Genomic DNA, 12404 nt, shown 5'->3' on the forward strand with positions numbered 1-12404 from the left:
AGAGACGAGTTTGTCTAACTTAGGCCAGTAATTCATGGAAAAATCCATTGAGAGCAATTTAAGTAAAAGGAAAATTAATTTAAGTGGTTTTCGTTTTTTTGGTCTAGAGAGAAATAAATCAATATTTTGCTCACTCTAGAACTTAAGAACAGAGAGCAAAAATCTACTAAAAACGCCAAAGCAAAATTAGTAAATTAAATACAAGCAAAAATCACAGTGAATAAGTAGATTTCAGTTACTGGATTATATCTTAAAAGCTCTTTAGAAGTGCATCTTGATTTTATATTATGACCATTTGGGTTGAACGTGTGTGTGAAAATGGGCAGTGAAAGGTGAAGTCAACACGAATGAAAAAGACAGCCATGCAGCACACACAAATACCCAAAAGATAAGGAATCAGATCAAGTTACAAGAACAAAGAGATGAAGACACACTGAGACAGAGAGAGAGAGAAAGAGAGAGGGAGATAGGGAAATAGGACAGAAAGAGCAATATAGACAGGTATATGCACATGAAAAGACAGGACAGAGGAAAAGGAGAGCTAGAAAGACATTTTCTTGTTTGTTTCACAAATATTTACTGAGACAGAAACAGATCCAGAAAGATGGGAGAGGCAGACAGGAGAAGCTCTGTAAGCCTTTGACCTTGGCCAAGTAAACGCTTGCTGTTGACCGAAATCGTACAAAATTGTTTCCTTTGTTTTTTGGAGAGGGGGCTACTAAGTATGAAAGCCCTGTGCTAGATACCAAAGGAGACAAAGGGAGGAATAAAATAAGACTCCCTGCCCTCTTAAGGACTTATTTAAAAGTTGAATTGGGCATATGAGTGAACTACCTACTGGTTTCAACATTCTTTAAAATGATGAACTAGCTGGGAATTTAAAACAGATCTTTCCGCAGTGGCAGGCAGGATTTCTTCTTTGACTTTTCAATTTAGATTATAAAGGTTTTAGAGTTGTGCAGAAATACAGAACTTTCCTTTTGCACCTTCAGAGGTCAGAGGCATAAATAACTAGGAGGGGAAACCTCTCTGGTATGCAAAGTTGCTTGGCGGCCTAATCTTTGTTCTTGGAGAAATCAGTCTTGCTTCATTACCTCGTATCTGGGAGATATTTGAAACCATCTCTTACTTTTTTCTTTTTTAAATTTAATGCTATTTTTGGCTCAGTTGGGTCTTGGTGGGAAAGAACAATCAAAACAAAATTATAACATCTTCCACTTCCCAGTCCCCAAAAAACAACTCTTGAAACAAACCTACTTTTTTGAAAAAAATAAACAAGTAGCTCCCATTTAGACCTACAACTAGGCAGTGCTGCCCATTAGAAATATAAGGTGAGCCCTATTTTAATAGGGCTGTTTTCTACTAATTTAGCTATTTTCTAAAAAGACTAAAAGATAAAATTCATTTTAATAATACATTGTATTTAACACAATACATATAAAATACCACTTCCACATGTAACCAATACATAATTTATTAATGAGATATTTTGCATCATTTTTTCCTCCTAAGTTTTTGAAATCAGTGCATATTTTATACTTGTAGCATATCTCTGTTTGGACTAGCCACGCCTCAAGCGCTCAGTGGTCACACGGTTACCATATTGGACAACAACGATGTGAAAGGCAGCTTCTCTGGATTGTGTATCCATTCCTATTATCAGCTCCACCAAAAACCCAACCAGATTACAATACAATCTAAAAGGCCACTTTTGCTTTCTTTTTTTTTTTTTTTTTTTAAAGATTTTATTTATTCGACAGAGATAGAGACAGCCAGCGAGAGAGGGAACACAAGCAGGGGGAGTGGGAGAGGAAGAAGCAGGCTCCCAGCAGAGGAGCCTGATGTGGGGCTCGATCCCAGAACGCCGGGATCACGCCCTGAGCCGAAGGCAGACGCTTAACCGCTGTGCCACCCAGGCGCCCCCCACTTTTGCTTTCTAAGCTCCCTGAATACTGTGTTGTTTTGACTGGTCTTGGGGTGTTTACCTTTTAGGCATTAAGAAAGCGAGTTGAGGTGTATATGTGTATATGGACTGGAGAAGGTATGGTTTCCTTACTTAAGCAAAACAACGGGTCCACCAGAAGTTAAGACAGGAAATTCCAGGTGCAAAATAATGGCTATAGAGGGGCAACTGGGTGGCACAGCAGTTAAGCGTCTGCCTTCGGCTCAGGGCGTGATCCCGGCGTTCTGGGATCAAGCCCCACATCGGGCTCCTCCGCTATGAGCCTGCTTCTTCCTCTCCCACTCCCCCTGCTGTGTTCCCTCTCTCGCTGGCTGTCTCTATCTCTGTCAAATAAATAAATAAAATCTTTAAAAAAAAATAATGGCTATAGAAGCCAGCCCTGGCCTGCACTCAGGTGTGGGAGACTTGTCTCAATGTGTTCCTTGTACCCTAATGTATCCCTCTGTCAAGCGTTTACCACGATAGACTCTAAGTTCTTTGAGGGCCCACATCATTACCTATCTCTGTTTCTCCAGCCCTTAGAAAAGTACCTGGCACACAGCTGGCTCTCAATAAATGTGTGATAAACAAATAAATTGATTTAAATACATACAGCTTCTCATTTGCATTAGACACGGTTCAAGGGCTCCATAGCCACACGTGCTACTGGCTACTGTATAGGACAGCACAAATAGAGAACATCTCCATCATCACAGAAAGTTCTGTTTAGATAGCACCTGTCTAGAGCAATCGGCAGAAATACTATTTGACTGGTTAGTGACAGGGGTCCCTAGAGACTATAAAACTCTTTTTTTTTTGTCCATGAGCAAGTAAGAATACCAGTGATATCAAATGACAAAGAAAGAAGCAAAAGCAGAAATAGGTGTATTTTACCCCCTAGAAAGTTCAAATGCAGCAGCATTATGGTTTCCACTGGAAGAAGAAACTTGGCCATCTATTTCTCCCTGAGTTTCTGCCTCCCTCTTCTGGTTTTCTTACCATAAGAAAGAAACCAGGCACATTCCCCACAAGTGCCCCAAGATTCTTAACCCCTAGCCAAAATATCTAATGAATGCTTTTCCCTTATTTTCTGAGATAAGTCAGCAATTTCAAAAGAAACTTTAGTACAAAAGCTAGAGGGAAGAAAGAAAGAAAATATAAAAATCATGAAAAATTGTCAAGCTTATGTAGAACATACAATTTTCTGAACCTAAGAATCCAAGGAAAAGCAGTGAAGTACCCGAAGAAGAAATTGTCCATTCCCTTATCTGAAAATAGACTCCACTGGCTGAAGCGCTAGCTTAATTCCATAGGCACATTAGCCGTATCCCTTCCTTCTCAGCCAGGAGACCTCTGGGGTACCATCTTGGTTCCCGGTGTACAGTAGTTGATACATCTAAATATCTTGTCTCCTTCCCCATTTAAGGACGCCTCTTAAGAGCACTTCATTTGATTTTAAACAAAAGCTTTCCCTGTTTCAAACACTGTAGCCCACTTTCAGTTTCACACTGAGATCTGAAGAACATGCCTACTTACAGTTGACTTAGAGAACAGATGAGTCCCACCTTTAGCTCTCGTGAATGATCCGGCCCTGTGGTTCCCTCGTCTAGCCGAGGATCAGGATTTTCTGAGCAACTTTCCCGAAGTTCAGATTCCGGGGCCCCACCCCAGACTTCTGAATCAAATCTCTGGCAGCCGGGCCTGGGGATCTTTATTCTTAACAAGCGTGCTAAGTGAAAATGATGTACTCCATCTCCTTTAGGGATTATTGACCTGTTTCCTCCTTACTTGAAGAGTCAACTCCGCCTGCCTCTGGACTATTAGGTAAGGACTTCCCCTGCCCCAACTCTTGTCACTATAGTTTGACAACGAAACTGGATCTGAAGCCTAACATCCATACAGATGTGGGCGGGACAGGGGTAAAAGGGGTTTTCATACAAGTCAGGTTTCTATAACTCTACTGCTTTTCCAGAGAAATCAGTTTGAATCTTCTAACTATATGGGGTTCAAATGTCCCGAAACAATTCACTCTCGGCCCGAAATTAGTGCAGATTCCAGCAGGATGTGTTGCCAGATTAATTAACAGTCAGGCTGTCAGCCAGAATGGCCAATATTGAGAATGCAGAACATGTTATTGAATCTGAATGTATATCTCTGGTGCTTATCTTTTGATATTTTAAATAATAACACTTACCCTTGACCTATTTTTTCAAATCTTGTGTATTTTTTCTTTGGGTCACCGACACTCACAATGCTTCCTGAGTTTGGGGGCGGGGGGAGAGGAAGAAAGAGAGAGAGAGAGATTGATTTAAATCAATTGGTTGATTTCCCTGTATTTAATACTAAAAATTACAATGCCAGAGTCAATGACAAATAAAACATTCGAGCAATATTCCCATGAAATTTCTTACATGGCTAATAATACATTTTATTAAAGTAACAAACAGTAATATATTAATTAAAGTCATAGTAATAACCCATGCTGCTTTTATATTCAAAATTGATGATGTTTGGGAAACCAAAAGGACTGGACACAACTCAACATTTATAAAAAGTTCCCATAAAAGGATACTGTAGATCAGGAGATAAAAACATCTAAGAACTTGTATGAACTATTTAATAAAATCACTATCTTGTCTGAATCGGAGAGAAATTGAGCGCTACACTACCTACAGCTCTGAGGGACAAACATCTCTTGAGCAATTACTATGTACCCAGTACTGTGTTAAGGGTGATGGGGTCTAATAAAGAACAAAGTTGACTCATAAAGCAATGAGACTCATGCTTTCTGAAAACCTTCATCCCCCAAACCCAGGACCCTACCTGCACACCACATATTTTGTAAAAACTTTATTGGAATATGATTTCCATACCTAAAGTTCACTCATTTGAAGGGTACAGTTCATCAGTGCTCCCAAATATAGGAAGCAAACACTAACAATAGTGAAGGGAGCTATCGACAGCAACACAGTAAAGGTCGGAGACTTTAGTTAATAACTTGCTTTCAATAATGGGTTGAACAACCAGGGAGAAGATCATCAAGGAAACGGAGGACGTGAACAACACTATGGATCCATTGGAGCTAACACATTTGCGGAACTCTTCACCCAACAACTGAAGAATACACATTTTTCTCAAGTGCACACGGAACATTCTCCAGGATAGACCACATGTTAGGTAGCAAAACAAGCCTTTGCAAATTTTACGAGATTGAAATCATACAAAATGCCTTTTCTAATCATAATGGATACAAACTAAAAATCAATAACAGAAAGATGACTGGAGAATCCCAAGATATTTAAATAAGACATGTGCAAAAGAAGATACCTCAAGAGAAATTTAAAAATAGTTTGAACTAAATGAAAACTAAACACAACCTATCAAATTACATGGGATGCAGCAAAGCAGTGCTGGATTTTTTCTTTTTAAGGAAAAAAATTAAGAGCAATTCAAAGGTTTTTCGTAAATTTTTTGAGGTGTGCACATTTATTAAATTTCACCATGATCTCATTTTAGGATGTTTTGGTCATCCCAGAAAGAAACCTTGTACCTGTTCTCAGTCACTCTTCATCCACCCCCTCCCCTGGCTTCCCAACCCACCCCCAGGCAACCACAAATCTACTCTGTGTTTCTATAGACCGTTCCAAACATTGTAGAGTAAGTTTATAAACCACGCAAGAAAAACATTAATTTATCCTCTTTGGCTCTGGGAAACAAATATTGGTTTTGTTATTTCAAAATATCAAATCCAGTTTTCAGAGGATGAATACACCACTCAGAACAAATCTAAAAGAAGTGCCATTGACTCTTCAGTGCAGCACTCGAATAGGTGGAGAAAAATTCTGGGCCATAGCAGCATCATGGGAATATAGGTTTAGATTCTCAAGTGGACTACCTCAAAGGGAATCATTTATTTGGATGCCTCTGGCTCTCCCCCCCCCTTTTTTTGAGCAAACATATCAGTATCATTATCTTTGAGTTATATTTTCCTATCATGGCCCCTGTTCCAAAGAAGTGTAGAGTCAGTAGGATAAGATTTATAGCATGAACTAATCAAGAGAAGGTCTAGATTCTACCTCCTAACGGTCAATCTAATTCATTCCCTCCTCTTCATGCCCATGGCCAGTGCCATTGTTCAGGCCTTTAATATCTCCTGTCCAAAAAATTCATCACTTACTTCGGCACTCTACCTTCTCTATCTTCCGTTAACGCTTCTGGAATAGGGCAACTATATAATTCACAAACCAAGACTGTCCTGTACAGACATGTACAGATGTCTTTCTTCAGAATGATTTCACTCTTCCTTATGACTCCTCAAAATTTCCTCCTTGCTACATAATCAAGCCCAAATCTCTTAGTCTGGCATAGAGGGCTCTTTACCATCTAGTACTAACCAACTCCTGCCTAACTAGACTAATCTCATATAATTCCTCTACTCTCCATCCCTCCTACTTTAAATCCTAGTAATGCTATCATTATCCAAGGTTTTTGCAGATGCTCCCCTTTTCCCTTTCCTACCTAACCCATGAATTCCTATTATTTAAACATTATCTCAAGTCATCCTACTTTGCAAATTCTTCTCTGATCCTCTAATGAGATTCCCATGTTTCTTCTTGAGAGCAGGAACCTTGTCTTTTCATCCCTGTAACTTCAGTGCCTAGAACAATGTCCATCACTGAACAGATATCTGTTGACCAAATGAATGAGGACAAGAAAGTATGTATTTGAGTGCTAAACTGTGTGCTGCAAACAATACTTGGTGTTAATTCAGACCTACCAATAGATGGTATACCTTGAAAAAAAATGTTTCAGTCCTGGACCGTTCACCAAGTTGTTAGATTTGTTGTTGCTGTTGGGGGTGGTGGTTTGTTTTTTATAACAGAAGTCCATGTTTCAGTGAAGTTAAATAAGACGTATACAATATGTGAGTTGTTATCATTCTTTTTCTTTTGCATTTCCAATCTCAGTCTATGGAACTACCGTCTGTCTACTCAGTAGCCCGAGTCAAAAATCTGGGAGTCAGCTCTGACTCATCCCTCACCTTCACTACCCCCAGGCAGCTGTCCCCCAAGTCCTGAGCCTGTATCTGTTTACCTCCTGGAGACTTTGTCAATCTGTCCCATTTTTTTGTCTCGGCTATTCCAACGGCCTCCTAACTGCACTCCCAACTGCCACCTTCTTCACATTCCAGTCCAGGCTCGACACCTCTCTCTGGCAGGATGCTCTAAGTGTGAACCCGATCATGTGATTCCCTGGTTCAGGAGTCCTCGGAGCTCCCCCAATGCCTACAAGGTCAAGCTCAAAACTCCTTGGCAGGGAGTGCAAGGCTCTTCATATCTGACTCTTGCTTCATTCTCCATCTCTCCACCACTTCCCCACTCGACCCTCGTTGCTTTGACCATAACAAACTGCAGCTCATGATCAGCTCTTGCTTGACGGTTGAGCTTCCTCTCTTAAGACTCCGATCCCTCTACCTACCACCAATTTTATATTCAAGTGACATTGAATAAGTTAGCATTCCCAGGCATATGCCTTCATACCTTCTATACTTGCTATTCTCTTGCCTGGAATGTCCTTAAATTTTTAAGTTCCTATTCATGCTTCAATTCTGCTTCAATGGTGCCTCTTCTAGGAAGCCTTCCCTGATTTTTTCAAATAGTTAATAATTCCCCTTCTCTATTCCACTGTACCTTCTCTCTTTCTGTCTCTCTTGCCTTTGCACTTACTCTGCTTCTCTATACTTAACATACCATGTATCCATCTCTATATATTTGATATCCCCTTATAAACTATGACTTAAGGACAAGATTCAGTTCTCATTCATTTCTGTATCCTCAGCACCTCCTCAAACAATGTTGTGTGACAAATACATTAGTTAATAACTGACTGTTGAATTGAACTCAAATAAAATTAGGCATTTCCTCTTGTAAATGCCCCATATTTTAAGACAGGGGTTGGAGAACATATTTTACTTGAGTTACATCTATGGAATGCCACCAATTTGACAATTTCTGAATTGTCACTTCACCTTTCAAATTGTCTTACAGATTTCTACAGCACTGAGAACTATCCTTATTCAAGTCGGCTATTAATGGATAGGGGCCTGGACTTTTTTCTTTCTTTCTTTCTTTTTTGGGTAACGAAATGACAATTTTAAAGTCACTTGAAACCATCGTTTTATTAAGGAGTTTATAGTCTTCTAAAAAAGTTATACTATTAAGTTGCTGAGCAAACTCTTTTCCATAGACTGAACAAAAGCAAATAAGCTTCAGCCCAAGCCACTTTCTGAATTATGACCAATTTCAATTGGCAGGGTTCAGTTAATGAGGTTTTATGGTAGTAAATTACTCAACCTTTATTTCCTTGGAATGCAGAGTTTAAAAAAAACCCTGGAAATAAATCCTTTCATGAGGATTACCAAAAGACAGCCATTTTGATGAGACCCTGCCTCTGGACTGAACTGCTGTTCAAATAAAATGGCGTCTCCACACCCACTACCCTTCACAGGAGAGTGTGTGCTGCCATCTACTGATGTGAGGCAAGTGCACAGGAGGTCTTGTTTACAATTCCCCATCACAAAACAAGCTTTTCAAGTGACCTCTTTCATCAGAGCCATTATAATCTGCTTTTCTAAAATACACTACGGAAAGGAAAAAAACCCCACTGTGACACAATAGGGGAAAACAGTGACAAAAATCAGCAACTCAAAATCAAAGGACAAAAAAAAAAAAAGAAATAACAGCACCAAAACAATTTTCCTACCGGTGCAATTTCTTAAATAAGAAGCCTATTACTCACTTGAAAGTATAAGGATTTAAGAAATGACTAAATAGTAGTATTTGAAAATAGGGTTCATGATGTGGTTTCAGTGGCAGAAAAGCCTATCAGGATATTTTCCTACATATTAAGCTAAGTTGAACTCTGACCATTAAAAAGATTATTTCTTTTAGCACACTGAGGTTTTGATTCTTGAGAAAAAAAGCAAAATAACTCTCTAAATTAATATTAGTCCTATCCGAGGGGGAAATTAGAAGAGTTTTGAGTGGGGAACGCTGGAGAAGGGGAGGGACAAGAAGAGGAGGTGATCATGGGGCCCAAGACAAATTTCCTGCCTTGTACCATTTTGCTGACAGCGCCTTTTGGAAATTTTCTCTAAAATGTAGGGGTTTCTTTATTTTCCAACAGATTCAGACAGACCACAATGAACAAGCCAGACCAAGGCTATCTGTCTGTATAAAACTGAAAGATGATCTGTTTATTTCAGCTATTAATGATCCCATGGTCTGGCCCCCACAATCAGCATCTGGGTGGGAGAGGAATAGCCTGGCGGCTCTGTGGTCTGGACAGCCCACCTCACAGTAACTGGATCCCTGAGTCTGAAGATGGCTGCCCTCCCCCCCACCATGCTTATGGTGGGATCTGCTCTGGTATGGGCTGTAGGCTCTTCCTCAACCTCTCTGGCTCCCAGCCTCCTCTCCTTCGCCTCTCAGCACAGGCTCCTTTACTCCTTCCCTAAGCTCCAACAGGGGCCTTGATTCTCCCAATGACTTCTGTATAACGATCATATGTCTTGGCTCATTTCTGGTTTCAAACATTCTGTCCCACTGGAAGACCCCCACTTTTTTATGTTGCAAAATATGGTGGCTCTCGTTTGGCAAAAATAACATGATAATTTTATACTACTACTTATGGTGCTACGTGTCTTACATACTTTACCTCGTTTAGTCCTCACCAAATCCCTATCACATCGGTACTACTATTACCTCCATTTTTCAAATGAAGAAACTGAAATTCAGAGGAAGTGGGTGACTGCCCTAAGGACACACAGCTAGTCTGGGCCTATGACTCAGACTCCCTTATGATTCATTCCAAAGCCTGGCCTGGTGTATGATCTTACTAAGGTTTTATACTTATGTAATAAAACAGTAATTACCATTTATTGAGCACCTACTGTGTACCAGGGACTGTGGCTGAGGTTCTTATATGCCCTATTCTCATTGAATTATTATTATGCTCTGAGGTTGGAACTATTAATATCTCCATAGTTTTCTTTTTAGATGAGGAAAAAGAGGTCAAGGAAAGTTAAATCACTGGCCCAAAGTAACACAAGCAGGGGCTCGTCATTTGAATCTGGGCCTTTCTGACTCCAATACTTGTCCTCTTAGTCATAGGTTGAGCTACGTAAAATCCATCCTATAGACAGAGTCTTGAAATGCAGTTATGATTCTTATCCCTGATGCTCAAAGGGGTGAAATAAATCATCTGAAGTTATACAGCGAGGCCATGGCAGGGAGAGAGGCACACGGGGGGTGCATGCCCAGAGGGGCAGCAGAAGCAGGAGAGACCCACTTTACAGACTCTGCAGTATAGCTCAGCCTGGACCCGCTTCATGAAAAGCACTCCCCCATTTTTCTATAGGTTCTCCCTGCCAAGATCTGGAAGCTTGAGGCCAGGCTGGCAGTTATAGGTGGCCCACTGGCCAGAGGAAAAAATGAGTCTCCTGAGGCCCAAGCAGTCTCCAATAGAGAAGAAAACACCCAATTCTTCATTAAAAAATGTAATCAAAGGCAGTTTCCTCCTCTGCATCATGTTGCTCGGGGCTGGGCGGAATACACAGGCAATGAGAGCAACCACAGCTCCCGCACCATTAGTCTGCAAGCAAAGCCAGATTTTGGCCCAAGAGAAGAATGCTTGTCTCTCTGTCGGGGAGTATAAGAAAACCAAAAATGCATTTGCATTCTAATAAATCGATTGAGATTTGAAACAAAGACCCATAACAGTCATTTTTTTGGTGAAAGCGATGCTGTCAGATTTAAAAAATCTAATAAAATCTCATAGGTCATGTCTACATGTATAAAATAAAGAAAAAAATTGAGGTAGCTGTCTGAATAATTGAACTGGAATTATCCAGGCATTTCTTTCTTTTTCCTTCCCTTTTCCATATATAGACAGTTGGGATATGCAGAAGCAAATTGGGTTAATAGAAATAGTGTCACCTTTGAAGGCAAACAGAGTTGAGTTCAAAGTCGGGCTCTGCCGCTCATTAGTTGGGTGACCTGGTTGCTTTAGCTTTTTGAGGCTTACTTTCAGCAATCTGTAAAATGAGGATATTGAAATCTACCCCAAAGTATTATTATGAAAATTAAACCTTATGATGTATGTAAAGTGGCCAGCACAGAGAGTGCTCAATAGATGAGAATTATTACTACTGTTACTACAGCAAATAGTAGGTATTAGCACCAGAGGCACATTTAATCACGTATAGTAAAGTCAGTTGGCTGAACTCCCAATGATTCCAGTTCCAAACGCTCACTGCCAACATTTGCCTTTCCAAATACCAATTCTTTGTCACAGAGGGGAAAGTTGGGGGGGTGTCCTTAGCACTGCAGAGATTTTAGAAACATCCCTAACCCCTATCCACTAGAGGCCAGTAGCGCTCCCTGTGCTGTGACTATAAACATGTCTCCGGATGTTGCCAAGTAGTTCCTGGAGGGCAAGATGGCCCCACAACCACCTACGCAGAGCCTCCCTGTGGCCTCTAGCTGGAACCCGCTCTCTTCCTTTCCTGAGGTGAGATGGAAATTTGCATGAAACCAGATAACCTAGTAACTAATTGTATCACATTACTGAATCTTATCATCCAAATAAAATTGTAAGTTTCCTGATGGCAGGAAATTGTTTTTCTATGGTTTCCTCCAAAGATTCTTACATAGAACAGACAAGTAGGGACTCCGTCAAGGTACACTTTTTTTTTTTTTGCTCGTTTTTTTCATTCATTCACTCAAAAAACATCTGTTAAGTGCCTTTATGTACCAAGCACTTTTTAAGGAGCTGGACATATAAGAAAAGGAGACACAGTCCCTTCCCTTGAGGAGCTCACAAGTCTATGTTAAAGAGATAGGACTAGTATGGTGGGATTTGCTGCCACAAAGGCAGTAAAGAAGAGGAGCCCTTAACTCATACTGGGAAAGGCAAAGAAGGCTGTCCTGAGGAGGCAATTTTGAGTTGGGTTTTGAAGGATGAATAGGAGTTAGTGAGATTGGAGGCACTGATCGAAGATAACCAGAAATGTGTTAGATGTTTCTGTAGTATGAGTTTAATGACTACGCTTCACAGACCTTTGACTCTTTTTAGCAGACAATGTCTTTTTCTTAAATCTCCTTGATCCAGAAAGCTAACTGAGGGGCACCTGGGTGGCGCAGTTGTTAAGCGTCTGCCTTCGGCTCAGGGCGTGATCCCGGCGTTCTGGGATCGAGCCCCACGTCAGGCTCCTCCGCTGGGAGCCTGCTTCTTCCTCTCCCACTCCCCCTGCCTGTGTTCCCTCTCTCGCTGGCTGTCTCTCTCTCTCTGTCAAATAAATAAATAAAATCTTAAAAAAAAAAAGCTAACTGAAAGAGGATTGTTTCATGAAACTGGAGTGAGTGTGTATGCACAAGCGTGTACACAATAACGACACTGTGTG

At 40.6% G+C, this 12404-nt stretch overlaps 1 protein-coding gene across 1 annotated transcript in view; it reads right to left on the bottom strand.

The window, feature by feature from the left end:
• Positions 1 to 12404, bottom strand: part of PAK3 (p21 (RAC1) activated kinase 3) — a 114237-nt gene that overhangs the window by 38872 nt on the left and 62961 nt on the right. Inside the window, exon 13 of the mRNA XM_040629053.1 lies at positions 4137 to 4200. Coding sequence (XP_040484987.1) covers positions 4137 to 4200 — 64 coding nt within the window. The remainder of the gene's footprint in view (positions 1 to 4136; positions 4201 to 12404) is intronic.

The sequence above is a fragment of the Ursus maritimus genome (assembly GCF_017311325.1).
Source record: "Ursus maritimus isolate PB19 chromosome X unlocalized genomic scaffold, ASM1731132v1 scaffold_X1, whole genome shotgun sequence".
Classification (NCBI taxonomy): Eukaryota; Metazoa; Chordata; class Mammalia; order Carnivora; family Ursidae; genus Ursus; species Ursus maritimus.